Raw genomic sequence first — 18,102 nt, forward strand, 5'->3', positions numbered from 1 at the left:
GTATCATCAACACAAAAACAAGATTATATTGTTGCTCTTTCTTCCTATTACTGTTACGGAATTGAGACTCATTAATACGTAGCTTAAATTAGTGGCATTTTTTTGTTATCAAGAAAATAGATGCCTTTCAGTTGCCTCAAGCCACTGCTGGTTTGCCTTACTCGCCTTTGTTAGCGTTAGGAGGTTGTCTGAGCGGATCGTGTTTTGTTGGGCGAGGCAGCAGGAAGAGAGAGTCAGTAAAGGCAAGCTGAGCCTCTCTAGGGCAGCATGTGTAGGAGAGGCTTAACAAGACGTTAGCCTCACCGTCAGGAGTTGAACACACACACACACACACACACACACACACACACACACACACACACACACACACACACACACACACACACACACACACACACACACACACACACACACACACACACACTAGTATACACAATCTATACTGCCGGAAATTTTCGTTTGCATTGTATTTATTCCCAACAGTTTGCTGAACACTGCAAAACATAAAATAAACAGAATATGTGAACTTATTTGTGCATTGAAGCGCGTCCGTGGCAGCGTTTCATCAATTAGCAACTTCATGAACACAACAACAACAGTACTAATGTGGAGCTCGCCTACTCGTGGCCTATTACTTCTGACGCCAAATAGACACATGACATCGACAGGATACAAAGGTCACTACTGAACCCCCCTCTCTCCCCTTCCCCCAACACACACGCTCAACATAAAATACGAGAGAAATTGATGTTGTCCACGATCCCTGATTTCCGATATTATAAATTCCAATTCTGTCCTTCAAAAAACACTCGAAACGTACCATGAGACATTATTATCAAAACAATTACGAAACCACCTGTAGAAACTATCTTGTGTGCGCAATTAGCATGTTTCTGTTAAGTGTGTTTGAGTCATTTAAGTGCAGGAGATAAGTAACTGAAACACGCTGAGAGAGAGACGTGAGCAGAAGTAGTTATTAGCTTCAAATTATCACATCTTTTTGTTCATCTGCTTTTACCCTCAATGAGTCAAACGTATAGCAGCCACAGATAGATAGACAGATCGATATTGACCACAAGCAGCATTTACGTAAACTTAGAGTAACTACATTAATTTTGAGATCCAACTTGATTCTTGAGCATAATATCAACAAACAGAATAAAAAAAGTCAAAATTACCAAGAGAAATCCAGGAACCAATGTAAAGTTCACTCAAAATCACACTATACACTGTAACACATCATTACAATATTAAAACAGAAAGTATCACAAATAAATCACCTTATAGCGAAGAGGAAATTTGCAGATTAGCGAACTAATAAGAAAATGGCCTTACCTGTACTGAATAATAGCCGAGTAACATAACGCTCTCACTCCCACCGTGTATTTCTTCAATCTTACGTCTTGTGATATGCTGATACTCCCCTTGAAAAACTCTACGAGCGAGATTCTTCACGATCAGAGAGCTTAAGAATGAGAAGGAAGTGCTAAAAAACCGTAAAAGTGTAGCAGTTGTCAGGGAGGAGTGAAGACCTTTTGCAGATGGTGGCCTTAAAGATAGGTCTCGTATTCAAGCCACTGTCAGTCATGAATTTGGAATTAGGAAGCACGGAAGACAAAACAGGTTGAGTAGCAAGATGAACCCACTGAGCTGGCAGAAAGTGTGAGGTAATGATTGTCGGGATGAATGTGATAAAAGTACTGTTGTCACGGAAGATAATGCCAGAAATGGATTATGTATATCTAGCATTTGTGTTTTTTTTTTTTATTCTTTTTCTTTTTTTGATCATTGTTATTTGGTTTTAGAAGCCAAAATTGTTGCTTTTCCTCCCTATCTCTCGTTCGTGATTCCTGTGAAATATTTACTGAGATTTTATTGTAACTTTGCAGAAGCATTTTTACATTAGTAGTTTGTGATATTTTTCTTTCCGTCTGTTTCTTTCAGTAGCATCATGTGAAAAAAATGACTTGTTTCATATCAACTCTCTCTCTCTCTCTCTCTCTCTCTCTCTCTCTCTCTCTCTCTCTCTCTCTCTCTCTCTCTCTCTCTCTCTCTCTCTCTCTCTCTCTCTCTCTCTCTCTCTCTCTCTCTCTCTCTCTCTCTCTCTCTCTCTCTCTCTCTAATGAACCTCCCTGCTACATCTCTACTGTTATGTGTCTGAATAAATATTTCCGTCGCATTATATTGTCTTTGCCACACTCGACGCTAATATATGAAAAGACTCCATCTCGACGAGCAAAATTTAAATGCGAGGTAATGAGCGTCCCCTGCACCTCTTCCTCCCGCCGCTCCCCGTCTTTTATTCTACCTAGACCCACAGAAGCACCCCGCCACCCACTCCCACTCCCCACCGTTGCCCTCTAAAGTCTTCTACAACCTAGAGAGATAGAGGGAGAGAGAATAATTTGTTGATCTGTGCTGACATGTAATTAAAGTTTGTGGTTATTAATGAGCATTTCGTAACCATCTTGCTTTATTTACATCACCAGAATAGGTTACTAATCTCTGCAGTTGTATAGGTAAAATTCAAGGAAGGTTTCATAAAGGAATTGAAATGCTCATTGATTTGGCCTAGCACATCTTCAAGCCATCATAATAAAGCAAAGAAAAAGATTCATTTACTGCCTAACACTATTTTTTTTTTATACCATGTGGGCTTTTCACGGGAATTTATGGGATAAAGGAGATATTTTTTAGGGTACCTCCTATCTCAAAGCCCACCCGCTAGGAAACCGTTCCCTTGAGTGAGGAAGCCCAACCTACACTCAGACCATGGACAGGATTCGAACCCGTGAGCTTGGAGACCTCTCGGATCCCAAAGCACGCATGGTTCCACTGTACCACGACGATATCAGTGAGTGTGTGAAATCCTGAAGCTGCAGTATTCACTTTTAGCTGCGATACATCGGCCCCAAACTCTAAATAAATAAAAGAAACTAAATCCTTTGTGTCTGAAATCAAATCATGCTTCCAAACAGATTTCCACTTTGCTAATCCAACACAATGGCGAGCTGTACGACTGAGCCTTTTTACAGCCACGTACGCAACTCATCCAGTCCCAAATTTAACTCACATTACGTAAACGGATCCATACGTGTCGCTCACCAGAGAGTTTGGAATAGTTCGCAGTTTAATGAATGTGAATACGAACCGTCATTTCTGGCAATCCCACCCCCACTTTTTCTATTTTCTTGTTCTCTTTTTTTTTTTTTTTTTTTACTTATTTCGTGCTATTCTTGTTTATTTCTTTTCCACGGGCCATAAAAGTCTCATAGATATCCCATTGACAAGACTTGCTCCCAGAAAATTCCCTACAAAAATGGTTAGATTAGATTACGTTAGGGTAGCATACAATTCAATAGCTTCTTTTACCATGGGAGGAATTCATCTTGGAGTTATTTTGAGTGTATTTTTTTCAATGAGGAAATCTTTGCGTGTGGAATTAACCTCTTCAATACAGGGACACATTTTTGCCTTGAGATTTGTGCCCGGTTAGACCATTTTAGGAAGAGTCTATGAAGGTCAGAAGATTAATGGTCAGTCTCCACTATTTTCGTCCCCACATAAGTTTCTGAAGCTGCATAAAATCACCAAATAGTAAGCAGAATGAATATGGAAACGCATCATGCTATTCAAGGGGTTAAACTTTGATGAATTACACAGATCTTTTTTTATAATTTTCCTTGATCATAGACTAGACTTCCCGTGCTTGTGTCTGTGTAAAGAAAACGCAGCTGAAATTGGCTGTCTGGCGCCTTCCTTTTAATTTATTTTCTCCTTGAACCATTATTTCAAGTTACCATGGTGTGTGTGTGTGTGTGTGTGTGTGTGTGTGTGTGTGTGTGTGTGTGTGTAGTAAGTTTGTAGCTACGTGGAGATGCTTTTAGAGAAGATGTTGGGTGCGGATCTCTCTCTCTCTCTCTCTCTCTCTCTCTCTCTCTCTCTCTCTCTCTCTCTCTCTCTCTCTCTCTCTCTCTCTCTCTCTCTCTCTCTCTCTCTCTCTCTCTCTCTCTCTCTCTCTCTCTCTCTCTCTCTCTCTCTCTCTCTCTCTCTCTCTCTCTCTCTCTCTCTCTCTCTCTCTCTCTCTCTCTCTCGTGTGTGTGTGTGTGTGTGTATCTTAGCGCTTGAAAGATGAGGATTTTTACAGACGTGTTTTCTTACGTGTTTGGCGCAGCGGCTTCGTGTTTTTCTTTTCTTTTTTATTGTGATTGGGTGTGCGTGAGTGTGAACAGCTGATCAACACCACACGTGCCTCTGGAGCTGGGCTGAGGGACGCCGCCCTGACCTTCACCTGCTATGACCTTGAGAATCCTTCATCCTCCTTTACAAGATTTTCTTTCTCTTTCTCTCCTTCTTTTCTCTCTTTTTTCTTGATCTCTTTCTTACTTTTTTCTCTTTATCTCTTTCTTTTCTTCGTCTGTCTGCCTGTCTTATTTTCTGTCTGTCTTCTATATTCCTCTTTCGTTCCTTTTTTCCCTTTCCTTTCTTTTTTTACCTTATAGATTTGTTAATTATTCTGCCTTTCGATCTTCCATCCCTGCCACCACCACCACTACTACCATCACCACCATCACCACCACCAATATCCACCACCTTGTTTTGAGTTGCGTGCCTTCGTGATGGTAGTGACGGCGTGGGTTCTCTCATCTCGTCTTCCTTGCCCCAGATCTCCTCAGAGCTACGTTAACTTCCTTAAACCCGCGGCAGTTTCAGTCTAGTTTCAGAGTTACTCGTTCCGAATTACACTTACTCTTGTTTGCTAAGTGTAATTAACTCCGTCCCTGTTGATGACACAATGGCATCCTCTATCTGCATGAGTGCCTATTCAATTCTAACCAAACGTAACTGAACACGAATAAAACTGCAAATACGCGAAGATTTCAACTAATCCATTACACATTTTGCTGGTAATGTTATCTCATCCTACGTAAGTTCTCCACGTAATTATATTAAACTGAAAGAAAAGGCCATAAGAGTTAGAGGGTTAAAAGCTGGTGGAAACTGGATGAATTACGCTTACACACACACACACACACACACACACACACACACACACACACACACACACACACACACACACACACACACACACACACACACACACACACACACCACACTCACAATTCCTTATTATCTTCCAGCCAAGAGCACAGGGAGGGAGTAAGAAAAGCCAGAAAGGGCAGGCTGTGCAGTGGCTTATAACACAAAATTTAAGCTAACTCTGGTCAATGGGTGTCTGAGAAGGGTTTGTCTTGTCTTAAAATGTTCCTAGCTGGGGGAGTTTACATTTGAGACTATGGTAATGGAAGAGTTCGACAAGGATGCTTCTATTACTCATAATTCCATAAAATAGCCTTACCTTTCTTTTCTCTTGAGTCTAAAGCTTCTTATGTCAAGTCCGAAGCTTCATATGGTGTCACTGATTTCACTCGTTAATTTCTCTTAGGGTATCTTCTTCTTTACCCAACCTACACTCTCTCTCTCTCTCTCTCTCTCTCTCTCTCTCTCTCTCTCTCTCTCTCTCTCTCTCTCTCTCTCTCTCTCTTCTATTCTTTCCTTGGCTGGCCGTGTCTTATTTCATTCACTTCCATATATACACCAGTTCTTTTCTTCTTCTTTTCTACCGACATATTGTTCATCCCTTCTTTGAATAAGCTTTTTTTTCCCAATGGTACTTATCCTTGCTTATTGTATGAAAAAAAACATCTCTCTCCTTTGACAAATCGTGATTGTTATCGAAACCAGTACATTGTTGTCTGTCCTTGGTCTTGGAAGTTATTGTGTACTGTTTGAGAGAACAATGAGTGAGTTATGGGAAATTATGTTTGTGTGTTGTTACATAGACTTAATACAGAGAACCATTTATTTTTATGATGTGTGTGTGTGTGTGTGTGTGTGTGTGTGTGTTTGTTTTTCAGGAAGTGTGTGGACAAATGAGTTAACACGCAGCCAATCATCACACCCAGACATCATTCAAGGCACGGTGGTTGGTCACTCACTAAACTTTGGCGGTAAATAAGATTAATTAGGCCCCTGCCCAGCCGTGGAATCATGGAGGCTGGTGATGATGATTAGGATGAGGATTAATTAGTCGTGATATCATATATGCATACAAATGATTTAGTTGTAATATGATTCCGTGAAATTAATTCGAGCAAATGCCACGAAGATATTTCATACTGATGAGCTCAAGGTTAATTATCCATTAGCAACACGTGACGAGTCGTAGATGTTTGTGTGTGTGTGTGTGTGTGTGTGTGTGTGTGTGTGTGTGTGTGTGTGTGTGTGTGCGTGTGCGTGCCGTGTTTGTATATATAACACCTTTCCTTCACGATGCAATAGTTCTCAATTTTCAAGGTGGTTCTTATATTCTATTCCTAACGAAGCTGTGGAACATTACTTGCCCAATGAAACTGTGAACGTTGAGAACTTTGAAGTGTTTTAATTTAAGGGTAGATTATTTGACAAGACGCCGGACCCTTAATAAGGTCATGTGGCCGTCAGCCCAGAGGGAGCCTTATTTTCCACTTTGTTAGACTGGCGGTAATGGTGGTGGTGGTGGTGGTGGTGGTGGTGGTGGAGGAGGAGGAAAATGATAACAACGATGACGATAAGGACGAGAAGGGTTATGGAAATAGGGAAAGGAAATGGGAGGTAGTGAAGAAGACGAATAGGAATGTTGATAATGATAGATTACATACAACATCTTCTACTGTTGTTGCTACTACTTTTTAAACAACTTCTACTACCACTACTACTACTCATAATAATAATAATAATAATAATAATAATAATAATAATAACAATAATAATAGTAGTAGTAATTCTATCTTCTTTCTGCTTTTCCTTTCTTTTTATTTTTCTTCATATTCTTCTACTTCTACTTTTACTTCCACTTCTACATCTACTACGACTACTAGTACTGCTGCTGCTACTACTACTACTACTACTACTACTACTACTACTACTACTACTAACTAATAATAATAATAATAATAATGATAACAACAACAATAATAACATCATCCTACCAGTAGCCATCTCTTCATCGCATTTCTCTCCCTCACAGACAAGCCAGACCCTCCCGGCCGCCCGCTTGTAATGGGCTTCACCTCGCGCTCCGTCAACCTGTCGTGGACCGCCTCGCCAGACAACCACAACTCGCTCATCTCGCACTACATCGTCCATATCAGGTGAGTGTCAGGTGTTGCTCGCCACTCAAGGCTCCTCATCCACGCTCCCAGCTAGCTTTCTCTCACTCTGTAGCTCGGTAGTCTTGGTTGATAGTTGTGATTCTGTATTGATTTGTGGTTTTGTGCTGTGTATCAAGTTTGAAGGGATGTGGTTATGATGAAAGTCCACTATTTTTCAGGTTTTGTAAGGCCAGCAGGTCAGGATGCTTAAGCCCTTCAATACTGAGACGCACTTTTACCTTGATTTTGGGGTATGATTAGACGATTTTATTTGAATTAGGAAGGGTCTATGGAGGTCAAAAAGATGAATAGCTAATATCTTTACTATTCTTATTCCAACATGTTTTTCTGTAGCTGTATAAAATCACCAAATAGTAACCAGAAGGAATATGAAAACGCGTCCTGGTACTGAATAGATTAAGATTGAGGGAAAAATTATAAAGACTGCAGATGTGAATGATGTGTTTTTTTCGCACTAGTGACGACAACTGTACATAATCCTCACTCCTCCCCCACACACACACACACACACTTGTATACGCATTTCACAGAGTCTTTCACCTAAGTTTATGAATTTGTGGCTCATGGTGAGAAGTTAGCGTGCGATCTGGACACCAACCAATTTCAAACTCCAAAAATGTCCCGAGCCAGATGATGTCCTGGCTCCGAATCCTTGGTACATTTGCGAGGCGGAGTCTAGATACGGATGCAAGTGCCTTTAGTATGGTACAGCAAGATGTGCCTAGGTTGCACTTCTGGGGCGGCACTAAATTACAAGGCGTCATTCGTGGCACTCCCGCCGTCCCTCTCCGTCCCTCGCACAGACACACGCCTCCTCTTGGTGCTGAGGCCATTAAGGGAGGGAATAAATTCGAGGGGAAACTGAGAGCTGAAAGAATTTAGAATGTTAGTCGTACTTAAAATTATAATGTGCACCCATATGCAGACAGCGGTGTTTGGGAAGCGGTGATGACAGAAAAGGTGTTGTTTTTGTGGGTGAAAATACGGTTTGGATTAATAACGTATATGCCAACCATCCTCACTCCTTTTCTGTCTTGAATTAGATTTCTCACTGACATTTTTTAACAGAGACAAACTTTATCAATTTTGCTTTTTTTCACTGTCTCTCGCTTCGTTGCCCCATTCCTTGTGTAAAAAGTTAAACCAGAATGAGCACTTTTAGTAATAAATACCTCAGCTTACAGTCTCGTAGGATCTACTATTACTTGTTCTTCCTTTATGTTCATGTGTTCTTTTGCGAGTTTTAGTGGCAGACAGAAATCCAGTGAATGGAAAGAGAGAGAGAGAGAGAGAGAGAGAGAGAGAGAGAGAGAGAGAGAGAGAGGAATAAAGAGCGAGTAAATCCAGTACATATTTTTCGAAGAGTTTGCACAAAGTACCACTCGTTCCTTGGCTGTCCGTCCCCGCTACACCAGACAGCGGAAACAGACAGCAGACAAGCCTTCAAGTTTGAGTTACGGAAAGCCGACTATATTTTTTCCTCTTGACACAAACTTTCAACGTGTTACTGGAGATAAACCAGGGGAGGTGAAAGCCAGTTAGGTTAAATTTCGGATGACGTCAGAGCCATCACGCCGCTTCAACAGATGTCCTGGAGCCGTCACACTACTTAGATACTTGCTATGTGGCTGTTTCTCCTTGACAGAACATCAAAGAATAAACTTGTTGAGTTAAAACTATCATTATAGAACTGCATCCGTCTCACAGGAAAAGTAAAATTATAAACACACATTTCATTACCGTATTACTTTTTCGTTGCAAGTTATTATTTATTTATTTTTTTATTTATGTCTTTTTAGTTTTTACGTCCGGTTTCCCTGCTACATTAGGGCTAGGACGGTACCTCCTAACAGAGAAGTCAGGAGGACTTTGATTTTGGCATTTAGGAACCGTTAAGCCTTAGTGGATGCCCTTCCTAACCTCGGACCGTGGCTAGGAGTCGAACCCGTGCGCTTGAGAACCCATGGGGCCCACAAAGCGCGCGCGGTCCCACTGCACGACGGTTTTTTAATTTTGAGAATAATTGCCTTTAATAATTCACATTAGATAAAGTCACTAGGTTAGGCTGATTTTTTTCATTATCTTATGAGACCGACTGAAGCAGATATATGTTTTAATCGATATAGTTTAGTATGGAGGGAGACTGTGAGCTTGGAGGACTACTGATCTGTGAAACGATTTGCTGTCCGTGAAAATATAAAGCTTGACAGAAAAATAATAAATAGATTCGCCAGAGTGAGACGGAGTGATTTTGTGAATTTACCGAATTTAATTAGGGAGCGCTTTTATACTGGCCACGAATAGAACAATAGCCTTTAATCACCCACTATTTTTCTAGGGAATCTCAAAGAATTAAAAGAATAACTGCAATTTTTTTTAAACGATCCAGTGGAGAGAAATGCTTTAGGAGTATCCCCTGTATTAGGACGGATTTGAAGATTTTCTTTGTCACAAATTCACGATATATAATTTATGATTCCTTGATGGAGTTATCACAACTGGAAATTATCATGATGTATATAATATGGATAGATTTCAAACTGTAGAACATTACTACAGTGAACAGTCTTAGCCCGTGTTACGACATGAACCTCTACGAGCATGCCTAAGTTCTGGTAAGTATTGCTGAGATAGTTAATAAGAACTGTACAACCATTAACCCTTTTGTTACGATAAGCAGCAATTCACAGCACTAAGTCATATATATCAAATGTTTTAAGTCCTTACAAGAAAAAAGGTGGAAGAATTTATTTTGCAATTTTTATTCATCGGCTTTTGAACAAGAAACATCTCATCGTGTTTAGTGACTGAGAAAGATGAGACAAATAACAGAGAAAGAGTCAATGGAAACAAAAAAAAAAAACGTAGGAATGCAGATGTACAGACATACACACAGGAAAACAAACACAGATAAAAATAGATAAAAAATTCGAAACTTACAATTTTTGACATTCACCAACTGTAAAAGATAAAGGTTATATTAAAACCCTCGGAATGATTTCAGCTCAGGCGAACACACACACTTTTCTAATATTATTCTTCCTTGAGCTCTGAATTCATCTCTCGAGGGAAACTTTCTCGGGTATTAGTGAAAATGTTCTCCGTAGTAATTAGACAAAGGCAGGGAGGGAATTTGCGACACTTTGTGCAGTCATAAGCTTTCTTTCCATGCTCCTCGCTTTTTTCTTGATTCTATTTCACTTAACCATCCCTTGCAGCTTTGTGTTTGTATTTCGTTTTCCTCTCATTATTTTGCCTTCGTTTCTCCCTCGGGCTTCGCAGGCGATCGTGGTGCAAGGGCAAGACACTAACACCTTTTCTTCCCCTCACCTTTGTCCTCTTCCCTGCAGTTCTCGTGTCAGAAGCTCAATATTTCTTTCCACCTCTTGTCTCTCTTACCTTTCTCTCCCTCTGTCCTCAGGTAATCCTTCCTTCACCTGTCCACTGTCCACTGTCCTCGTCTTGACTATTTTATGCCCCTCAATCTAAGTTTAAGAAAAGTATATCTTGTAAAAAACTGCACGGTAGAGCCCGGTTGTCCATCATTTGTGTTTCTTAGTGATTATTTAATGTTTAGTGAAGTGTATGGTGTTTCTGTATAATGTATATAATGACACATGTTCATACGTGCATGCATGATAAGAAATACGTACTAATATGTGTGGAAATATATTATGTACACGAAGTTTGGTCAAGATTTTTCCGAAAGGTGATGGAAAACAGGGCGTCACTATCTACCCTCCTCCTCCTCCTCCTCCTCCTCCTCCTCCTCCTCCTCCTCCTCCTCCTCCTCCTCCTACTCCTACTTCTGCTTATCCTTCTCCTCTTCCACCTCTCAGCCTTTCCCGGTACCGCTTTTAGTTCCCTTTTCAGCTTCAGACAAACAATCTTGCTCCTCGACAACCAGCTTTCCCTTTCCTTCTACTCTCTCTCTCTCTCTCTCTCTCTCTCTCTCTCTCTCTCTCTCTCTCTCTCGCTCTCGCTCTCGCTATCCCTCTCTCTCTCCAGCCACTCAAGCCTCAACGCCAACCAAATAATCTTTACGTAGGCGAACCAGATACTGCACTCACAAGGCTGATACTGATGCGATGAATCCGTGGCGTAAGGAGAGAGAGAGAGAGAGAGAGAGAGAGAGAGAGAGAGAGAGAGAGAGAAAATTGTCTGGGGTTTTGTTCGTCCCATGTTTCCTGTGCGTTTTGTTTTTCAATGTTTCTTTTTCGCCCTTCTCAGTTCCATGTTTCCTTGTGCGTGCCATTATTCCCTCTCCCTTTCTGTGTGTGTTTCCTGCACCCTCGATCCAGGTACTAACTTTATTATTTCTTCCGTTTTTTGTTGTTCTAGTTTAATTTTTTGTTGGTTTTGTCTGCTTTGTTTGTCTTCGTTTTCTTGTGTTTTTTTTTTCTTTGCTTCTGTCCAGTTCTTTCATTTTTTCCTTTTTTTTTTTTGTCTAATTTTCTTTTTTTTTCAGCCTATTATTTTTTTTTTCTTTTTCTTCGTTTTCCTTATTTATCTTCGTGTCAAAAATATTTCCCTTTATGCTTTGTGTGTGTCTTTTCATTCGTACACTTTTTCTTTTCATTTTTTTCTTTCGTGTCTTCTAATCAGCTGTCTTTTTTTTACGCTTCTTACACACGTTCATTCTTCCCTCTTATTTTCTTCAATTTGCCTGAATTTTTCCCTCATTCTGTGTGCCTCGCTCTCTCTCTCTCTCTCTCTCTCTCTCTCTCTCTCTCTCTCTCTCTCTCTCTCTCTCTCTCTCTCTCTCTCTCTCTCTCTCTCTCTCTCTCTCTCTGTCTCTGTCTCACTCTTTCTCGTGTCGCCTTTTGATTTTCGTTTTTCATTTGTTTTACCTTTCCTTCATAATCGTTGTTGTTTGTGTTTCAGTTCCTGTGTTTATTTTATATCGGATTCTTTATTTGTTTATCCTCCATGCTTATTTTTTCGTTACTGTTCATTTTTTTTTTCTCTAATGTCTTTCCCTTATTGCATTTTCTTATACTGCCTTATATATCAAGTCTATTTTTTTTTTTTTTTTTTTTTTTGCATCCGTCCTTCAATTTGTCCATTTCCTCAACTCATCCTTTCAAGTGTCCTTTTCTGCCCATCTTATCTTTTTTTTTTTTTTTTTTCCACCTCTTTTTATACATCAGCCTTGTTACACGGTTCAGCAGTCTCTTCTATCCCTCCTTTTCCTTTCCACGGCGCTTCCCAAAGTCCTTCATCAGCTTTTTTTGTAGACCTTCCTCCCTGCGATCCGACCCTTCTCTCCTTCCCTTCCCCCTCTCCCTTCCTTTCTCCCTTCCCTCTCCCTTCCATTCCCTTCCCTTCCCTGCTCCACCTTGCAAGACTCTGCTTCACGCGCCTTTTTTTTCGAACCTTTCTCCAGACCTTCCTTTAACCTTCCACCATAACTCCTCCCTACCTCTGCTCTGCCTCTGCTCTGCCTCTCTCCCTCGGTCTTTTCGCTACTCTTCGTCGCCTCCCCGTGAATCAGGCCAGGCCCTTGGACACTATAAGCCACGGTACTCCCCCTCCACTCCCCGACTTCCCCCCCTGTCAGTGTGCGCAGAGCTGTTAGTGTCCCGGGCGGTGAGGGATGAAGGAGTCTGCCAGGAGATGAGGTAATTACTCTCGGTAATGAATGCATCATTACCCCGTCACACCGCCCCGAGCTACCGCTGAGCCGCCTTCCGTCCTGCCCGACCTACTCCCATCCCACTCCCGCCTCACTCCTGCTCTCCTGCTCCTTCCCTCTCCCCCCTTCCAGCCTTCATCACCAGGAAGTAGCTTTTTTTTTCTTTTTCTTTTCTTTACTTTTAGGAGAAGAAGAGTTCATGAGGGGGAAAGTCACTCCTTTTCTCCCTTATTTTTTTTCTTTTCATTATAGGTACATTGCTCGTTCTTTTCTCTTCCCTTTTTTTTCTTTCTCTCACGCTTTTAGTTTGTCTTTTCGTCACACACTTCAGAGGTTTTTCTCAAAGTACTTTTTTGTCGTAATTATTCATTTTCTCATTAAGCGTGTTGGGAAGTGGCTATTTTTTGACAGGGTTTGAAAGTAATGCTGTTTTTTTTCCTTCACCGAGAGCGAGGCCAAGGATATTACCAGGTTACTCATTGGCTTTGCGTGTTCCCTTTATATATTTTTGCCTGGCTGGGATTGCTTCGTCATTTGCTTGTCCAGTCTGGCCATTGACTCAAAACCAAATTTATGAATCGACTCCATAAATAGGTTTGTCTCCAAAGGGAAAATTACAGAAGGATGATTACGGGACATCGACATCAAAAGGCTTCATTCAGATCATCCATCGCTGATTCTGGATTCATATTTCAGAAAGACTATACATTAACATGTCTTTTTATGATTGAAAATAGGCAATGATTGTGTTACTCCATGAAGTATGTCTTGTTATTGCCGGTGAGGCGGATTTTCTAAAAGGCTTGAATTTTGTCAGGCTTTCATATTGCTCTTATTGCTATATAGACAACGTACGTGTGTGTGTGTGTGTGTGTGTGTGTTAGAGAGAGAGAAAAGCGTGTGACCATGTGTATGACCGTGCGTGCGTGACGTGCTTGCGTGAGTCAAACTTCCTTGCCACAATAACACTCCCTGCCTCTTGAGAACCCAAAGAAGAAGTAGGTGTGCAGAGGTGGCGTGACTTACTTTGACGATTTGAAGTGCTGGAGTGGCATGCCGGGAGCTCCTGAAGGCGTGTGTGGTGGAGAACTAATTGTTGCAACCCTACAAGTGGTGGCGCCTTTGTGTTGGCTCAGCGGGAGTAGAGGAAATTAAAAGCAGGACACGAAAGGAGTGCAGAGGATAAAGGTAAGGATAAAGGTGCTGAAGGATTAATCTTGCCTTGTTCTTTTGTACATGTGTGTAATCGTCTCTTTGCGCGCGCACACACACACACACACACACACACACACACACACACACACACACACACACACACACACACACACACACACACACACACACACACACACACACACACACACACACACACACACACACACACACACACACACACACACACACACACTTGGACTCTTTCACGTGGGAGTTTTGAAGACGCTTATTCTTTAGTATTTCATTATCCATTTGACATTTTCCATAAGAACTTTGAACTCTCAGTGGACCTTTTTTTCCCCTTTTTATCTTTGGCCAGTTCTCCTATCACATAAAAACACCAAGAATCTTACCAGTCTAATAAAAACCTAGAAAACACACATTATATTCACTGTCTTTTGAACATTCTTAGATATTTCTGTAGGTACTTTGAACTCTCAGTGGACCTTTTTCCGCTTTCTTTTTTGGCCAGTTCTCCTATCACATAAAAACACCAAGAATCTTACCAGTCTAATAAAAACCTAGAAAACACGCATTATATTCACTATCTCCTGCACATTCCTCTCCCCGCGAACCGTATGGTAATATAATTTATCCCCGCTCCACCTGCCCGCATTCTCCCCCGCTGTTTTTAAAAGGCCTCCCCTTGGATAAACATTTCATCCCTTTATACTCTGCCTTCTTACCCATAAATTTTCGCTTTCTTCTCTCCTCTCCCGCTTCTCGCCTCTCTCTTTGTGCACACTCACGCATCCGCACAAATCTGGAGGGCGCCCTAACGAGGAGGAGGTTCGCTATTGTGTGGTGTCGATCTCTCTTCTTTAATACTCAGGACTTCACTAATGCATTCCTTCACTGTATTCTCGTCTTGTTCCTCCTCCTTGACTTCTTTCCTCTTTTTTTTTTTCTTTCTTTTTATATGTCTTTTATTTTTGTCTCCTGAATTTTTTCCTATTTTTTCTTTCTTTCTCTCGTTCTGCTGCGTCGTTGTAGATTTTTTGTTTTTTCTCGTTTTTTTCTTGTTTGTGTCTTCATAATTAATACTTTTTGCCATCTCTTTCTTTACATCTTTTCTCTCTCCTACACATCGTTCTCTTTTATCTCATCTCTCTTTACTTTTCTTCTATCCATTTTTTTCCATTATTTTACTTTGTTTTTGGTTTTTTCCTCGCATTTCTTATTCATTCTTTCTCTCTGTTCCCAAATTTTTACCCACTCTTGTTTTATCTTTTCTCTCTCTCTCTCTTCTTCATTATAATTTATGCCTTAAATGTTTCTGCGCACCTTCTTTCCCTCTGACATCTTTAGTTGCTGCCATCAAAAGCTTGCGTCGCACAGAATCATGTTTCATTTTATATACGTACAATACTCCTCAAAAAATTTACTGTTCTCGCATTCGTAGACAGGCGACCTTTCCAACACAAGATGCGGACCAGACTATAAACTTTTACACCATTTATTTATTAGAGCGAGTTTTGGGGAATGTCATACAGTTTTCAGAGTCTTGTAAATGCCACACTCACATTGATCAAGATTTCATAACGCTTCCTCTCTCCAGTTCCTTCCTTATGGGTGTCTCAAATAGGACGACAGATTCACTATGTTTATATGCTTGCTTTACGTTAACTAGTTGGGGAATGTTGACTTTTTTTCCTCGTGACTTTTTCATTTTCCTTTGCTTTTTTCTTTTGTGTTACATTATTTTCCTTGTAACTTTTTGTTTTCCTTGCTAGAGAATCGTAACTTTTTTTTTTTCCACCAGCCACAGAACGCCTCACTTCTCGTCATTCTAAGGTTTCTGATTGGGGCAGAGAAAACTTAGTAATGCTGAATGACTCGAAAACTCAGTTCTTCCATCAATCAACTCGACACAACATTCCAGACAACTATCCCCTCTTCTTTAATGACACTGAGCTGTTCCCCTCTTCTACACTGAATTACATTGAATTTGTTCATAATCTAAGCTGGAAACCTCACTTCTCATCTCATGCTAAAACAGCTTCTATAAAGTTAGACGTTCTGAGGGGTCTGCTCCAGTTTCTCCCGCCCCTTCAACTGCAAACTTTGTAAAAGGGCCTTATCCGTCCTTGTATGAAGTACTCTTTGCATATTTGAGGGGGTTCCACTCATACAGCTTTATTAGATAGGGTGGAATCAAAAATCATCTCATCAACTCCTCTCCTTTGACTGATTGTCTTGAGCCTCTTTCTCACCGCTGGAATGTTATATCTCTTTCTATATTCTACCGCTATTTTCATGTTAACTGCTCTTCTGGTATTGCTAACTGGATGCCTCCCTTCTTCCTGCGGCCTCACTGCTCAAGGTTTTCTTCTTCTCGCTCCTATTCTCTCCAACTCTCTAATGCAAGAGTTAACCAGAACTCATAATCATTCATACCTTTCTCTGGTAAATTCTGAACTCCTCCCTGCCTGCTTCTGTATTTCCATCTTCCCGCGACTTCACTTCCCTTAAGAGAAAGGTTTCAAGACATTTGTCACTTTCTCTCGGCTGATTCTGCCGACCTGTAGGGGACTGGAAATTAAGTGGGCCCTTTTCTTTGTTTTTTGTTGCTCTTGGCCAGTTTCCCCTCTTATATAAAAAATCTTATTTTTTCCATCTTCCTTACTTGGCTTACAATTTGATATCCTTATTGTCTAGCGCATTCTCTTCTTATCTAGACTATTTTCAGAGGCCACTAATTAGATCAATTGTGTTCCTGTAAGTGCTTTTCCTGTTGATGATGGAGATTCTTTGTTAAAGTCTCATTAAAATCTTGAAAACAATCTTGAAAGCCCTAAACAACTTCCACTCTGTACTGTTAACTGCAAGACAACGAAATTTTAGGAGCACCGTATCGTGAGTTATGTCTCAGTCTGTCCCTGAATATTTAGAGTCCGTGCAGTGTTGAGTCTAGTTTTTCTATTTATCCTTTTATAGTGACCAGTTTCCTTTCCGATCTTTATCCCCATCTTTTCACGGTCCACCATAACCCGGCACTCACTCACATCACTCACATGTTCTACAAAGTATGTGTGTTGTATCAAGGTTCTTCGCTCCCCGGTATGCCCACGTACAATATTCTTTCTTTCTATATAAAAGTCTACATATTAATCTTAGTGGAGCCGCATCTCTTGTCCCTTTCATTCTTCCCCCTGTGTAGCCCACGTTATCCTCCTTTCTCTCCACTCCCACCCGTCTCTCTCTCTCTCTCTCTCTCTCTCTCTCTCTCTCTCTCTCTCTCTCTCTCTCTCTCTCTCTCTCTCTCTCTCTCTCTCTCTCTCTCTATCTCTATCTATCTATCTATCTATCTATCTTTCTATCTATCTATCTATCTATTAGTCTATCTGTCTGTCTGTCTGTCTATCTATTCTATCTATCTATCTCATCTCTCTCTCTCTCTCTCTCTCTCTCTCTCTCTCTCTCTCTCTCTCTCTCTCTCTCTCTCTCTCTCTCTCTCTCTCTCTCTCTCTCTCTCTCTCTCTCTCTCTCTCTCTCTCTCTCTCTCTCTCTCTCTCTCTCTCTCTCTCTCTCACACACACACACACACACACACACACACACACACACACACACACACACACACACACGACCACAGATTGCACAAGGCAGTTTAATTCACTAAATGTATACTCAAAGTGTGTCGAGACATAATTCACAGAGAAGTGATATGTTTCTTTGTGGAATCAAGTTTTATTCAGTAGAAGCATTTTTCCTTAACTTCGCGGAGAGGTAATTGAATATAGCAACTGTATTTCCCCTGAGAAAACAACTTTATCCTTACCCTGTCAACACTGCGTAAGAAATGGAAGTTTTTAGCAAGTTTGTGTGTTTCCTTCAAATTTACAAGCTTCCTGCCGGGCAAACTCCACACAGTACTGCTATACGCATATCACAAGAACACAAGCACTGACCAAAGTTTTTATCCTCACATCAGTAAACTTGAAAACAGAATATCAGCGCCTCACTCCCCCCGTCCTGCTGACAAGTGAATGATGCAGCGCTGGGTCGCCTCATAGAACTGTGCTGTCCTTCTCCTTC

The 18,102-nt window shown here is 40.9% G+C and overlaps 1 protein-coding gene across 4 annotated transcripts in view; it reads left to right on the plus strand.

Annotated features, from left to right (window-relative positions):
* LOC123503748 (tyrosine-protein phosphatase 99A-like) overlaps positions 1-18,102 on the plus strand; it is a 783,535-nt gene that overhangs the window by 505,100 nt on the left and 260,333 nt on the right. For all 4 annotated transcript variants that reach the window (XM_045253746.1, XM_045253744.1, XM_045253747.1 and 1 more), the window contains exon 4: positions 7,070-7,193. In XM_045253746.1, the coding sequence (XP_045109681.1) occupies positions 7,070-7,193 (124 nt within the window). The remainder of the gene's footprint in view (positions 1-7,069; positions 7,194-18,102) is intronic.

Source organism: Portunus trituberculatus, chromosome 14, assembly GCF_017591435.1.
Source record: "Portunus trituberculatus isolate SZX2019 chromosome 14, ASM1759143v1, whole genome shotgun sequence".
Classification (NCBI taxonomy): domain Eukaryota; kingdom Metazoa; phylum Arthropoda; class Malacostraca; order Decapoda; family Portunidae; genus Portunus; species Portunus trituberculatus.